This window comes from Mastacembelus armatus, chromosome 4 (assembly GCF_900324485.2).
Source record: "Mastacembelus armatus chromosome 4, fMasArm1.2, whole genome shotgun sequence".
Lineage (NCBI taxonomy): Eukaryota > Metazoa > Chordata > Actinopteri > Synbranchiformes > Mastacembelidae > Mastacembelus > Mastacembelus armatus.
Genome location: NC_046636.1, coordinates 17,250,297 through 17,267,231, shown reverse-complemented (window position 1 = coordinate 17,267,231; position 16,935 = coordinate 17,250,297). Strand labels below are relative to the sequence as shown.

The window sequence follows — 16,935 nt, the reverse complement described above, 5'->3', positions numbered from 1 at the left end:
GCATTTTCTTCATATTTGTGCTCTGTACCACACCTTAACGTTAATGGAGTTCCGGTTACGCGCAAACGTGTCTTTAAGGTAAATAATATTTATTTTGTGGTGGAAGACCAAAACACTGTGAGGCGGCACAATTTTCGACATTTTCTGGCTGGGCTTGTGTAGCCTGACTCGGTGTTTATGGTCTAAACCTCGATGTGTGTGTCGGTACTCACAGCACTGCAGGTAAATAAACCGCAATCTCCACTGTCTATCCTGGGTTTTCCTCGTAATTTGGATGGACACAGTGCTGAGACTGGTGTCGGGGATGGGGCTGGGGCTTGTTTGGGTGCTTATCTCCTCTGCATCGGTCGCCATCATTTTCATTACCATACTCTATCCCTACTTCTCTCTTTCTCGGTCTGCCCCCTCCCCTGCTTCTCACCCTCTTCCATCCCCTCCCGCACCTCTCTATGGTGACACGTGAACGCGCCCGGTCCTCAACTTGCTGCGCGTACACGATTATGTGTTGAGTTTGAGCATTGCAGTTAGTACATTGAAACAAATCCATCCAGTAATATGTTCAGCAGAAATAGCAGTAAAAGTACACGAGGTACAAAGCTAATGGTTTACACAGAGAAGCACATAAATTGAGCTGTTTCCTCAAACACAAAATTTTATGGCAACTCATGAAGTAGCTATAAATAAATATGAAATGTAATAGTCCCATTGAGCTCAAGGAAATAAATCAGTAGGCTACCTGTCTATTTTTGCCAAAATTGATCAATTATTTATATGTGTTTCAGTATTTACTATGTATTTACTTTCCAATTCCTATGACCTCATTTCTATATTTTCAAGTAGTCCTAGGCTATATTTATTTTCTGTAGCATATCATGCCAAAAAATCAGTTTATTACTATGACATGATATTTATCATGCTATGACATTTTATTACAAACAGGAACAAAGGCAGAGGCTTAAAATGTTCTTTATTGCAACAGGTGAAGAGCACAGAAAAAAACATGCCAGAAGAAATCCCTGCATAAACTAGCTTTTATGTTATTGTGTCATGCATATATACTGTATATCAAGTCATAGGTCTACCGAATCATCAAATGATTCAACTAATAACAGTGTCGTATTTAAGAGTCAGAATCAGCTTATTGAGATGGTACACTTCAAAACATTTTTTAAGCACAATTCAGAAAACAAATTAGTATTTTGTGAGTTCTGGAGAATTCAGTTGAAAGAGTAACATCACAGAGAACATTCACAATCTTGTTGAAAATTCCTCAATACATGAGTTCTAATTGTGTAATTTTATGAAAAATTATGTAATATTGCATATTAATAGAATTTAAAAAAAATACTGTACACAGTCGACAGCAAGCATTTTTCAGCATGCGTGTTTGGACCTGATCGCGGGGTGTGCAATGATGCATTTTGTGCTGTAGCTCATCATATTTATGTAATGCTATGTTTATCCATCCTTGCATCCATTATCTATTGCTTATTTCTGCTATCCAGGTCATGGGAGAGCTGGAGTCAGTCTCTCACAGGGCTGACACATAGACACAAACACACTCACATTCACATCTATGGGAAATTTACAGGTAAATTAACCAATTAACCTAACCCCAAACTTTATTTGTTTGCACTGTGGGAGGAAATCATAGGCCTATCTTGAGAAAACCTACACAGACACAGGGATAACATGCAAACTCCACACAGAAAGGGTGAAACAGGATTCAAACTCCAGAACCTTCTTGCTGTAAAGTACCTGTGCTAAACATGCACCACCACATTGCCCATATTATGTTTATATGATAGCCTACTAAAATAGCAAATGCTTATATCATCTAAGTGGATTTATTACTAGAGATAACAAATTTTAACTTTTTCCTTTTTTAAGCAAAAAATTGAAAACCACAAGATCTTTATGTAACAACATAAGCATAAATTCATAGATCGACAATGACTAACAGTGAAATGAAATTTATCCTGGATGGGCTACCATGCAACTCTAAACCAAATAGAAAAAAAGACTCATGCACTGAGGCAGACTTGTCATACACCAGGTTACCTGGAATTAAACTCACTATTCAACATGCTAGAAACCTTTAAAATGTATTTTTATAGTAGGCTATAACTATGTGTCACACATTTATATATATATATGTTAGTGCTGCATGCTGTGCAGCAAAGTCTTATATTACTGCTATTGGCTTTTTGAGGCAGACTTTACTTACAGCATGTCAGTTACATCCAGTACAGCTAAAGGAATACCTGATGTTTCTTGCAGTATGTTAGTACTTAGTATGTAAGTTGTGCTACAATGACAGTATCAATATATAGTAGGCTATGCTTCACCATTAGACAATACACAATAAACACTGGTTTTACAAACTGTACAAAATGCAACATTTTTTCAGTTGGGTGTACTGGTTTCATATTCAGGGTGGTGAAATCACATCAATTAGCAACTTTGTTATTCAATTGAAAGCACCTGAGACCTTTTGGACAGACTGGAATTCCTGAACAATAATACAGCACATCATCTTCCAGTATCATTTTGTTTGTACACTTGCATTTGGTGAACCAGCTAACTAGCAAACAGTCTAGTTTAGCAAAGCATCTTATTACCTTGCAATATACACTTCCATGCTAATCTCAGCTGGTTAAAGACACAAATACGTATTTTAACAGCACAGTTCGTTGGATTCTACAGTTTCTCTTATGCTCAGAATTGAGTGCATTACCATTACGATTACATTAGCTAAAATCTGTAACTTAAAATGTTTGGTATACTTTGACTTTAAATTAAAGTGTTTATTTTCTTGTTACAAATAGAAGGCACATGATTTAAAGCAATGAACATTTCTATTTTAGTCCCTGAAAAGGCTTTAGTTTTTCAAATCAGCAATGCAAGCATGTTTATTTACAAACTGGACAATTAAATACATATGATAAATTTACCTTACAAAATTTTGTGTATCAAATCATTGCTACAAATTGAAATGGAATTAATAAAAAACACCATATTTTAAGGCTAAAAAGGAAGTTAATTGAAAGTATTATTGACTTGAGAGCAAACAGATTTTCTGGGCAAGTAAAGCAGCTTTAGATAATGACGTTGGTATCTTTTCAGATGCAAAATAAGTTCTCCAAACATTAATATGTGTGTGAACTCTATAAAATTCTGATTTAATAAGAAATTACAAGTTGCAAAAACTGACACCCTTCCTATGCCCTCTTACCCTTCCAGCATGCTAAAAAATCTAGAACATTCATATTACAAATAAATTAAGGTAAGAAATCATTTTTTCATACTATAAAATAGTGCTTTATCCAATGATTTTCTCACAAACACTATACTAGCAAACATCATGCCTAACTACAAAAAACCCTGAATCTCAATTTGACAGTATTTTTTTAGTAAAAGTTGAATCCCCTATAATTTAACCTTAGACTCCTAAATCTCTTGTCACAAGCAGAGAAAACTGCTCCCTAATGAAGGAGATCACTGGATGGTGGCATTATTTAGGAAATGAATGTGAAGAGAGACGGGCGATAACACTGGCTATTGCCACTTAAAACCTTATGTTTTCACTGCCACACAGACATTGAGAAAGTGGGAAAGAATAACAAGTGGAGATAGAGAACCATTGTCAAACTGTGTATAATATTATAAATGCAATCAGTTGGAATTGTGTGTGTTGTGATGTCTGTACTGTTCGATCAGCAATTCTTTTCAGCATTTCACCTCTTCCGAACTGCAAAATTGTTAAGAATCCTACACAGGACTGATATTCTGGATAGCCAAGTATATAGCAACAGGCAGTATTTAAGTATTATTGTAGACATTTATTTTGTCTTTAGAATGTCCATTTATTTTTACGTGTTGCCCCATTGTCTACCATATTTACTAGTTGATGTCTGTCATTGCTGTCATACAGTTCCCTCTGCTGCCTGTAGCAACAATCATGTGCCTCATACCAAGGACATGGAGTGGCCTACTGCTCCATTTCACCTGACACTGAAGAATTGTATCAGTTTTACCAAGAGGGGAATCTAGTAAGAGCAGTGGAGACATTCTCCCCCAGCAGCTTTCCACCACTGCTTATCCACTGCTAACACACCCAGTGACTGTGGGTGTTGTTTGGGTTTCCAGTTCAAGCAAGAGGCATTGGTAATTATGTACTGTAGTGAACCCAGATCTTTGCAGTGGTGACTGTTTTATGTCTGTGCTACTAGGACACCATCCATCCATTATCTATACCCGCTTATTCCTTAACCAGGGTCACGGGGATCTGCTGGAGCCTATCCCAGCTCTCTTTCGGGCGGAAGGCCAGGGTACACCCTGGACAGGTCACCAGTCCATCACAGGGCAACATACAGACACACAGAGACAAACAACCACACATACTCACACTCACTCCTATGGGCAATTTAAAGTCACCGATCAACTTAACCCAGGAAACCCACGCAAGCACAGGAAGAACATGCAAACTCCACACAGAAAGGCCAGGTTGCGAACCCAGGACCTTTCTTGCTGTTAGGCAGCAGTGCTAACCATTCAGCCACTGTGCTGCCCTACTAGGACACCATCATTACAGTTAAATAGAAAAACATACAAAGACTGTATAACAGTTTTTCTTAACCATTTTACTTTTTAGATGTAGTATGATGGTATTATTCTAGGTGAATAAATCAGGTTTCATTATTCAGTTTCTTAAATAGCTGGGTTCTGTGTTTTCAAATGTAAGTTATTGCTTTTTAACACAACCTATGAGCCAGTGATTTTGGATACAGCTAAAGGATGTTATTGGGTACACTGATATTATAAAGGCTTATTGCTCAACAAGGCCAGGTGTTAGAAATGATTATAAACATCACCCAAAGAAAATTCCAGTATATTTTTCCTGGGTCTTATTCTCATAATTTGTCCATTATGATGCTACGTTTGCATTGCCCAACATTGCAGACATTTAGAAAAGAATTAGAAAGAATGAGGTTATAAAATATCAAAGTTTTCATTTGTGGGCAAACAAAAATAAGTAAACATTCTCTGTCACAACATGACTTTGATCGAACCTGGATAAATTGAAAGTCTATTTTTCGGCTTACCTGTCTCCCAATGTATATAACCAATAGCCACTGTAAATGCTGCATTGTAAGTGCTTTTCATACATGTAAACATGTTTACATTTGCTCTGAATTATTACCTAGAATCTCACGTTTTATCATAAGGTAAGAATTTCTGAATTGGTGCTTTAGTTTTCTCAAAACATCCACTGCTACGATTTGTCCAGGAAACATTGAATGCAAATTTTCTAGGCAACAGAACATTGCACCTGTCTGGCGAAGAAAAGGTTATATCAGAGTAGTCAAATACCTCTTATTACTGGCCATCTATCACTGGAAGAAAGTATAGTGCAATTTAAACAACCCCATTGTCTCATTATTGTTTGCATATCTATCAGCTAATGTGCAACATGTTAGTTTTGATACATTCATGGATCAGAAAACATGTTTTACAACACTTCATTCAATAATTTAAAAATGGCTCAAATTTCTCACTATATGTTGGCTAGCATGTTGCTGTCATTGATTCTATATAAATGACAAAGGAAGAGCAGAATCATGGTGATACATTACACTACGGGGTGGGCATATTTACAATGTCAACACTCATTTACTGTGTGGATTCCCTTTGGTTCTTAACTTTTCCACTAGTGTGACAAGGAAAATAAGGTTATGGGTGAGCTTGGTCAATAGGTGAATTGTGTCTTAATAGTCCCAATATATTTAAATTTTATTGACTGATTTATTGACGTAAATATCAGTTCTTGCTGAGAGCATCCAAGCTCAATGGCAGGTCTGCGCCAAGATCACATTGTGTCATTGGGGTAATTTTCAAACAAGTCCAAACCAAAATACACCAGCCTTTCAGCTGACTGGATGGCTCTAAGTATGAGAGACAGAGATTGGTTCACGTTGCTGTGGCAAACTACTTCCTTGTCTGGAGAGTTGTGTTTAACTAATTTGCTGGTCAGGTTGCAATATTGGCCAGCTTCCTGTGGGAACCTGAGGATGGAAAACTGAGGAGTCTTTCCTGGAAGGCTGTATAACAGGTTCCTATAAAGACAAAAAGACAGAAAGAAAGTGTCAGTGAATAATGATTGGTGATCTTGTAAAATCTAAATAAAACATGATAAAAACTTGTTGTCGCTCTTGGTATTGGTCACAACTGCCAATGTGCGACAGCTGCCTGCACGCGATTTCTATAATTTTTCGACCCCAGGTAAGCCAACTATGGAGAATTCTAAGAAAAGTATCTGAAGAAAACAGAACGTTCAATGCTATGTGGGCAGATTCATTTGCTTTCACTGATGATGAGACTGGTTTACCTTGCTTGCTTAATATGTGATGAGAAACTAGCAAACAACAAAAAGTCAAATGTTGCAAGACATTTCCAGAATAAACACACAAAAAATATCCGGATGGAGATGAGAGAAATGATGAGAGAGCTACAGTTCATTGAGGGAACCATGAATCCCAACATGTACTGGGACATACTGAAGCAGAGCATGATCCCCTCCCTTCGGAGACTGGGCCACACGGCAGTATTGATAGCGACCCCAAACACACCTCCAAGAAGACTACTGCCTTGCTAGCTGAGGGTAAAGGTGACGGACTGGCCAAGCATGTCTCCAGACCTAAACCCTATTGAGCATCTGTGGGGCATCCTCAAACGGAAGGTGGAGGAGTGCAAGGTCTCTAACATCCACTTAGGGGTGTACTCACTTTTGTTGCCAGCGGTTTAGACATTAATGGCTGTGTGTTGAGTTCTTTTGAGGGGACAGCAAATTTGTACTGTTATACAAGCTGTACGCTCACTACGTTACATTGTAGCAAAGTGTCATTTCTTCAGTGTTGTCACATGAAAAGATATAATAAATTATTTACAAAAATGTGAGGGGTGTACTCACTTCTGTGAGATACTGTATGTTTCAGCGTGTGTGTTATCCGGTCAGAAAACCCCTCACTGGGGGATCTGGAAATATTACACCGTGCTAAAGAACTACATGAATCTGTAGGTCTCCACCACACACAGCAGGTGGCTTTTAGTGATGTCACTAGATTCGAAAGAGAATTAGGGGTAAAAATGATAATTTTTCATCATAGTGGTGGTAGAAAACGGCCGCTCTGTTAACAAACACGACTCCCGTCATCCACAAACCATCTGGTTCTATCTACATGATGGCCACTATTATCTGATAACGAACCCTAAGGGTTTTTTTGGGGCCTCATATGTAGGTGAGTACTGCTACAACACCTATGAGACACCACTGTTACATAATTGTAAACACAAGTGTAATGTTTGCTTCACAGTGTGTGAGCAGTACCCCGGGCCCACTGTCAAATGTGACGAGTGCAGGCGCATTTGTAAATCCATGCACTGTTTCCAGAATCACAAATTGCCGGACGCTGATCACCATATGATACCTTGTGCTACTATGAAATATTGTGAGGAATGTGGAAAAATTTACAGGAGTTGTAAGCAGAGCCCTAAACACAGGTGTGCAGTGCCCTGCTGCGTTTAGTGTGGGGACACTTAGAGGAGGCATGATGCATCAGTGTTACATACAGCCCCCACCCCTTAAAGAGTCAGAAGAGGAACCCTGCAATAATTATATTCTGTACGACTTTGAAACCAGGTACCGTAATGGCAAGCATGAGGGCAATTATGTCTGTGCCATGGAAATGAACGAGATAAGCGATCCCTACCCATTTTGTTACACTGGTGTTAATTGTGTGGCTGCGTTTGTCAGACGGTTTAGATGTAATAGGTATAAGGGGTACACGTTCATTGATCATAATGCTTCAGGTTTTGATAGCTATATAATACTTGAATACTTTGTGAGACAACGCATCACCCCCCTCGTGATTATGAAGGGAAGCAGAGTAATTCTGATGTACAATGATTACAGTCAGAGCTGGATTGACTCGTACAGCTTTCTGCCTATGAGCCTGGCTAAAACACCGGCCACCTTAGGCTTTGATGGTTTGGCCAATGGATACTTTCCGCATAAATTCAACACTGTTGAAAATGAATTTTATGTAGGTCCATACCCTGCCCCTCACTACTACGAGTATGACAAGATGTCCCAGAGTGAGCAGGTAAAATACATGAAGTGGTATAATGAGGTTAAAGACACCATTTAAAATGCAAGGTGATCTGGCTCATTACTGCCGCAATGATGTGGAAGTACTGTGGAAGGATTTTCAGATGTGTCCGTGCAGTGGCTGGAAAATGTGGCTTATTCTGAAAAGCGAGTGATTAGACATGCTCTCAGAGGCAGTGAACACAAGGTGGGTTCCTACTGGGTGAATGGGTTCGACGCAGTCTCAAACACGTTTTGAATTTGCTGGCTATTTTGATGTTAGGCAGTTCTGTTTCATCTCAGATGAAAAAGCAATGGTTCAGTGGCGACATAGTGATGACCAAGACAGCAGGGCAGATGATGTGAATGTGTTCATTGGTGCAGCCGATGCAAGGCTCATGTTGTACGAGCTGCTGGACAAGTTGCAACAGAGAGTACTGTACTGTGATACTGATTCTGTTATCTTCACATCTAGACCTGGGGAGTGGACGCCTCCACTAGGCCCATACCTAGGGGATTTGACAGATGAGTTGTGTGGTGAGGACAGAGGATGATTTCATCACAGAGTTTGTGTCAAGTGGACCCAAATGCTATGCTTACCATACGCAGAGAGGGAAGAGACAGGTAAAATGTAAAGGGGTAACTCTGAATTCTGCTAATGTGGCTGTTGTGACTCAGGAGTCGCTGGCGGGGCTCGTCAAATCATTTGTGGCCGACACAACATTGCCTTATGGATTCTAAATTAGAGTTTGACGGTCACCTAGGTGACCATCCAGTGGCAGGACTTTTTTTGTCAAAAGCATCATTGAAAATGCAGTCTTATTTCGCATAGATTTAATTTTATTAATGGGCTGCCAGAGTCATTGTGTGATGATACTCTTTTGCCTCCAGACAAAAACAACCTCCTGATTATAAGTGATCTAATGAATGATGTCAGCGATAATTTGGAGGTTCAAAATGTTTTCACAAAATATGTCCATCATAGAAATCTGAGTTGTATTATCTAGTACAGAATTTGTTCATACAGGTCAAGGCCAGCCGTACTATTAGTTTAAACGGCAACTATCTTGTCTTATTTAAAAGTCCCAGAGATAGATATCAGGTGACACTGATAGGCAGGCAGATGTTCCCCGGTAATACCAAATACTTTTTAGAAGCATTCAATGATGCCATGTGCTCCATATGGGTACTTACTCATCGCTTATAAAGCCAAACCACCTGATTATCTGAGACTTAGAACAAGTTTGCTGTCTGACTGCCAGGTTGTGTACATCCCCATAAGGCACAAGTAAAGATGTCCCAGCCATCAGGCGCTCGCCTACGAGCCTGAACCCCAGGCCTGGCTCCAGGGTGGGGCCCCGGCTTCGCCATGCCGGGCGACGTCACGGTCCTCGATCCCCTTCCTGGGGAGGTGTTCCGGGCATGTCCCACCAGGAGGAGGCCCCGGGGAAGACCCAGGACATGCTGGAGGGACTATGTCTCCTGGCTGGCCTGGGAACGCCTCGGTGTGTCCCCCCGGAAGAGCTGGAGGAAGTGTCCCCGCGACCCGGCCCCGGATAAGCGGAAGAAGATGGATGGATGGATGTTTTTTTTTGACCTAGTAAATGTATTTTTATTTGAAATAATTTTAATGAATATATTTACTATTTGAAATATTTTTAATGAATGTATTTTTTATTTGACATAATTTTAATGAATGTATTTTTTATTTGACATAATTTTAATGAATGTATTTTCTATTTGAAATCATTTTTAACAAATGTATTTTTCATTTGAAATAATAATCATAAATTTCTGACATCTTGATTATAATTTTATTTGAAAATAATTTTTGACCTAGTAGTTGTGTTTTTATATGAAATAATAATTGTGTGCAAAATGCTTATTTTCTTTCTTTCTCTCTAAATAAAAACATGCTGCAGGATATCGCCATATTTTGAGACAGACCAACTGGTCACACCCCACAAAATAGGCCCCCTCACCAATTATCCTTTTAGCAGCACAAGTCAATTTGATGGTATTCATGGCGTGGTTTCAAAAATAGTCCACCAGCACCTGTCTACTGTTTGATATTTCAATGACTGACTCAAAGACAGCATAGCAGATCATGTTAACGGTGCATGGGAGTGGTGTTTGGAACTGGGCCTCTAGTCTTACATTCCCTGTCTTGATCAAGGAGACATTTCCCGCCGTGCCACTATCGGCCTCTAAATTTAAACAAAATAAGGTGTACCCCCGTCCAAAGTCCTCTCGTATAATGGCCAACGGTCTGTCTTTAAGATGCCGTCCAGTTGTTTGGATCAGTTGATAGTATTCACGTGCATACTGGCCTCTGGGGAAATGTGGTTGCAACAGTGTTGCTGGATGCATCTGACCGTTAGTGTAAAGACACAGGTAGTCGAAGTGCTCGAAATTAAATGGATTTCTGCCAAAACTGCCTGTGTACGATTCATTGTCGACAAAAGCCAGTATGACAAATTTGGGCATCTGGCCCCGGGGGGGGACCTCCCTAGCCCCCAAACCCCAACATAACTATCACAATTACACCAACACTAACCCAAGCATAATTCTAACCTTGTTAAGACCAAAACACACACAAAACCATCATAAGTTATTAAGAGGTTGCAAGCAAGAGGTTGGTGAGCATGGCACTATTCTGTTTTATATATTTAGATTTCAATAAGTGCTTCAATAAATGCTGTTGAAATGTACATTGTATGTTTTATATTGTACATTATATCAAACCTATTCAGACAACAAGTAAACATGGAGGACATTTTCACTGTACATTAACCAGAGAACCTGGGGAATTGTAAGTGGGCTAAAAGCTGGATCTTCTTTCAATTAGTGCCTTTACAGTAATGACGTCAGTATAAGCATTATAGATTTTGGCAGCATCAACAGATACATATTAATTTGGTGTCAGCTGACAGGCTGGTAATTCGTCTTTTACGGTCTAAATGCTTTGACTCTATGCGTACATTCTTAGAATCAAAGAAAAGCACAACTGAAACATAAAAAACAAAACAAAACAAAACTTCACATTTTGAGGAAGTTTGAAGCTCATTTTCTGTCATAAACATACTATACCATATGAATTATTTTCCGTAAAGATTCCATTATGTCTCCTTTGTTTTACTGTCATATGTGTAGTGCATAAAGCAAAGCACATATAATCACAGAGAAGCCTTTAGAGGTAGCAAAGTAGACAGTGGAGTGTTGCTCTCCTCCAGGCTGAAGTACATTGATTTCTATTAAAGTGGCTGAACCGACAGTCTTAGAGAGTAAATAGAGTGATTCTTCATCTGTTAAGACACACGTTGGGAGCTTTAGGGTGTGAAAGAACAATGGCCTTCTGCACACAAATTAGACTCAAAGACAGAGCACTGGGAAGCTATACAGTATCTACTCTACCACACCAGTGAGGCTCATCCTGTTTGCTTAGAATATTTGTTAAGAAAAGTGACAGTTATAAGGTTATTTTAGCATAACAGTACAAAATATAAACAGTTATTAGAGTCACCACAATGCCCACGTTTGCTTATTTTGCATCTTAGCACAACATACCATGGTTCATTATTACAATACTATATGGCAGCCACTCTCTGCACTTAAGATTGCTGACCAGCACATGAACATATACTAAGTTAGCAATGAACTTTCAAGCAAGTCTGCAATTTCAACTACATTTGACAAGAACTAAACAACACATTGCTATAAAACTGAATATATCAGCCGTGACAGGCTACCTATTTCAAGTCATTTTCAAGTATTGCATGAAAATCAGTGACTGCCAGGAAGGTAGAAAAACCAACCACATCACTGATAAAATGTCAACATAGGCCACTCTCATGGTGGATATTTTGACATGCCACAGAATAAGAAGCACAGGTATAAATGATAACACTAATGATAGGTCAAATCCATTTATCATATTTTGTTTCATGCCCATGGTGTTATCTGGATTAGCATAATTAGCTGTGATAAGAGCGGAGAAATCCTTAATTTTATTACCACCTACTGCAAAGTTCTGCAAACCCCTGTATTTCAAAGATGTTTCACTGAACTGAGGGGAACTGCAGAGTTGGGCGATAATTCTCTGTGGATTCAACACTATGAGCGATGCCTTTGAAAGTACATACTGTATATTCACTCACTCCAACTATTGTTAATTAAAAATATGTCTGACACAGCAGAAGTTCATGGTATGGTGCTCCATAAAGAGCACGGTACTTCCTGTCTTAGCCCTGAATGTAATGTAAATTTCAGGTACCAAATCATCCAATATGGAAATAATTGTTCAGGATGCATTTGGTAAGCTTTGTGACATGAGCATATGAAAATAAATAAATAAATACTTATATTTATTTATTTAATTATATAAAACCCCAAACCATTTATGAACCCCATTTCTGATTTTAGGAAAAGCTAGAAAAATATATATAAAGATATATAAAATATATTTAAAGTAACATTTTTAATATACTGTATTTACGGACTATAAGCCGCTACTTTTTTCCCATGCTTTGAACCCTGCGGCTTGTACAATGCGGCTTATCTATCGATTTTTCTTCACTAACTGCAATCAGGGGCGCAAAAACGTGACAGACGCGAGAGGTCAATGCAAAGAAGAAGACGCCACCAGTAGTTTTTGGCGCACTCGACGCAAGCAGCACGACACACACGAACGTAAAATATTTTTCACACTTTCATCATGGAAAGTACATGAAGAAAAGCATATGATGCAGCTTTTAAGTTGAAAGCAATCGAGCTGTCTATCCAGGAAGGAAATAGAGCTGCTGCACATAAACTTGGTGTTAATGAATCAATGGTGAGAATAAAAACACTACTGTGAACAGGAAGAAAATGTGATTTCTAAAAGAAAAAAAATTGACAACTTGACAATGAATGAGCTTGCCTATGGGAATTGAATTTTTTGTACGATCAGTTAGCATTACGTTAACATGTTGTACAAACCTGTAACCCTATATTTCAAAACAAAAAATAGATTATGAAGAGGGTTTTGTTATTGTGGGGGTATAAAGTTAGCCTAGCCAGCCAGACCTCCTCCTTTCATAGCGAAAGAATGTGGGCCTGGAGCCCTTGACTTAGGTAGCCTCTTCCTGCAGCTTCAAATAAGCTGAGCCAATCACAGGTGTTTAAAATGGGGCAGGCTTGATGCAGTGAGTCATACTTATAAACACTGACTTCATAACGTTTCTCAATGCCAGTCTCAAGTCTGCAAATCTTTCTACAACTGGCTTTTGCTGTTTACGCTGTTCAAAAATATGCACAAAACTGTTGATAACACCATATATTCTCCTGTTTTTGCAACAAAAACAACAACAGTCATTCAGTAGTGTCTACTATACCACATGCCATGTTGGCTTAACACCAAGTTTGTTTGTTGATAATGGTCTCACTGTTGGTTATGTTATTTTGGTTGATTAGTTTATTGTGTCCATTGGCCCGCCCCCAGGAATTTGATCTCAACCCATTAGATTCGCAACTAATTTTAGGTATAGAATAGAAAAAGAGTTAGCCTGGCTGACCAGGCTAGGGAAAAGTCGTAACATTCGTAACATTTTACCCACTGGTCACTAACAAGTGGAATACAAACCCCCTTTTTTTTATTCACATTGAGACAAAAATCAACCAATTGTCTGTATGTGCTTTGTGGATGCAGCCTGGAGTTATATTAAGCACAAAATTGGCAAGAGGAGTTACATGTTCTGGATTGATCACCAGTTTATTAAGGGCTGACATGTAAGACACTGAATCTGTAAGATTGGTGACTTTAACTATCTGTTTTAAACATGCAGTATCTGTTCCTTAAATAGTTCTATTCAAATGCAGACACTATATATAGTGATGATCCTACTTTATTTGCCATCTAGTAGGTGAGAGAGCAATTGCACTGCTGTAGAACTGTAATCAGCGTTTAAATTACTATTACAATTACTATTTTTATTATATGATATGAGTCTGATGTATTGCAAAAAAGTACAACTGAACACCTATGATCTAGGTTTTTGCAATCGTAAATGAATGTGACGGTATTAAAAGAAATAGGGTGGCTAAGAATTTAATGTTGGTCATGTATTGTAACCCAATATTCTGTGAAATAGGCAAAACTTTCTAGGGTTATGGTTCTTATCCCATCTTCACACTGGTGCAATTAAGTGAAAATTGTCAGCGCCTATCTGGTATAGGACCCATTGATGTCCAAATTAAGTGACCTTTATCACATCCACATATTTCCCAGTTTGGACAGTGGGCTGCACCAATTTCATAAAATCTGTGATTATACCTCGGTCTTGCTTCAAATCTGTCAATTAGTCCCCTGAACAAAGACCCCCACTTGACCTCTGGATCACAACATTCCGGGACCTGAGGACCGGGGTTGTGCACCACCATCTTACAAAAATTCCCTGGTAGATGCAGGACAGGCAGGAAATTTGATGTAAACAATATTTCACAGTAGCAAGTGACATTTTTAATTTTATTATATCTGGTAGGCTATTTGCCGGCAAGACATTGTATAGTCTATAGTGTAAATAGGACAATACCCTTTAAGTAGCGCATCACATTACTTTAATGGAGAATGAAGAAGCTATAAACCATTTAGTGTGGAAAAAAAACATTTAAGTGCAGGTTGGTTTGCCTCCACACTGCAATGCATGGAAAATGAGATATTAACCCTTACGCACAAAAAACTAACATAATAAATACAATTGAAAACTGCAAAAAATTAAATTAAATTAAAAAAGCAAGCACTTAAAAATGAAACCAAAAGAGATAATGAAGATGTTATGTTCAGAAGCTCACAACCAGTCTAATCATATCCCTTAAATGGTAATATGTCATCCACCATCTGCCTGTGAATATGAAAGAGGTTTTTCTGAAGCACCTCGGAGTGTACATAAACACATCTGCTATTGATAGGTTGGCCCTCAGCAACCTAACATCCACTCTTAATGGATGCTGCCTCCTGCTCTGAAACACAACAAATTGGGCCAACTGGTCCCATGTGCCACTCACACAGGGACAGCAACATCTATCCAAAACTGACGGTTCCATGCTGTGTCTGTCTCTGTGTGCTGTGGTACCCATTTGTAAGTGCCACTTTAATTTTAACATTTCAGATAATCTTCCCTTTTGCAACAGAACATTTAGAGATTAGGAACTGATTGTATATTTTTTATAATATAATATAATTATAATTTTGAGAGCAAAAATATCAAAATGTACTGTTTTTAATGGGTATTTTTTTGTATTTGGATATTGTTTCATATGGTGCTACATTATATCTCAAAGCAATCAAGTGTCATAGGTTAACATTTTGAAGATACAAAATGAAAATTCAGGGTTTCCAAGTCTGTAACTAAATATACTTTTATTAATGCAGTTGCATGTTTATGAACATGCACTGAATAAAAGCCAATAAGCAGATTAATTGCAACCTTACTGTAAAGATACATCCCTATCAGATGAATAAAGGGCAATAATAGGTAAGAAAGAAGCCTCCAGAGACTTACTAAATATTAGACAACTTGTTGAGAGGATATTTTTGTGGAAGCCATCTTGGATTCTCAGTACAGGTATAGAAATGTTTACCAGTTTGTATTAGTTTTATTGTTTGGGAACATGATGCGCATGAATGATGATAACTTAGGTATATATCTCACACTTTGTGCTGTTAATTAACAGGCCCTCTTTTTTTTTACCCAAGAGCCCTTTAGCACCCTCTATTATCCACCACCTATAAGCAGGAGATTGAAAAAAAAAAAAACATTATCTCAGTTTTGTCTTTATTCAGTACAAGCTTGAGTTGAATAACTGAGACTGAAGTTTATAAAGTGAGGCAGTTTATAAGCATGTGTGGACAGCTATATAAAGGTGCATCATCGGTGTAACAAGTACAAGTTTTATCTTAATTCCAACACCTTTATATAAAAAAAGTCTGTCAGTCATCAGTTTCTCTGTGTTCACTCCAGTCCAGTATTGCAGCAATGTTGACTTTTTAGTGTTTGTTGCTAAAAATATAACATAAACTGTCCATTGTTCTTAGTCTAATTGTTCTAGACATGTGAGGGAATGGTAACTTCCTTTATAAATGAATGCTATTAAGCCTTAATGCTTTCCAAGCATGATGAAGCAGCTAATTTTAGCCTGGATGCTAATGGCAGTCTAGGACAATTAACATGTCTATTACAGCCATAAACTGTGAATAACACAGAACAGCAGAAGCCATTTATTCTTTTGGAATCTAGTGGCAAAGTAGACAGCTAGAGAACTGTGGAGGGACAGAGGGAACAGAGTATATGGCACACACTGTGTGGATGCAAAAATCAAATATTATTTTACTATTATGAGAAATATAGTCACTGAGAAAAAGTCCCCTCTCTTAGGCTGTTTGGCTGTCCAATCAAATGTAATTTAATATGATTTATCATGTTATTTTTTTAGCTGGACATTTTCATTAAAATAACCTCGTGAAAATGTGGGGCTCTCTTGTGCATGCATTGTGCAGCGCTAATGAATTACTGCTGCTTTGCCATGAAAGGCTGCTGCCTGAAAAAAAATGGTTGTGTGTAAATTGTTTAGTTTGTCTTTTTTGTCAATACGAATAAATACATGTTCCCAGGTTTTATGTTACATTATTGCTCTTCTGCTCCGTTCATAGAACAAATTGAAAAGAAATAACAGAAGGTGGATGCACCCAATGCAAAGTAGATGACTGGGGTTTAAATCACGGCTGCCACAAGATGGGACTGTCTGTAATTTAG

General features: G+C 38.3%; 1 protein-coding gene across 1 annotated transcript in view; it reads right to left on the bottom strand.

The window, feature by feature from the left end:
• Nucleotides 1–5,770: 5,770 nt before the first annotated feature.
• Nucleotides 5,771–16,935, bottom strand: part of naaladl2 (N-acetylated alpha-linked acidic dipeptidase like 2) — a 425,480-nt gene continuing 414,315 nt past the window's right edge. The window contains exon 16 of the mRNA XM_026305607.1: nucleotides 5,771–6,116. Coding sequence (XP_026161392.1) covers nucleotides 5,870–6,116 — 247 coding nt within the window. The 3' untranslated portion in view covers nucleotides 5,771–5,869. The remainder of the gene's footprint in view (nucleotides 6,117–16,935) is intronic.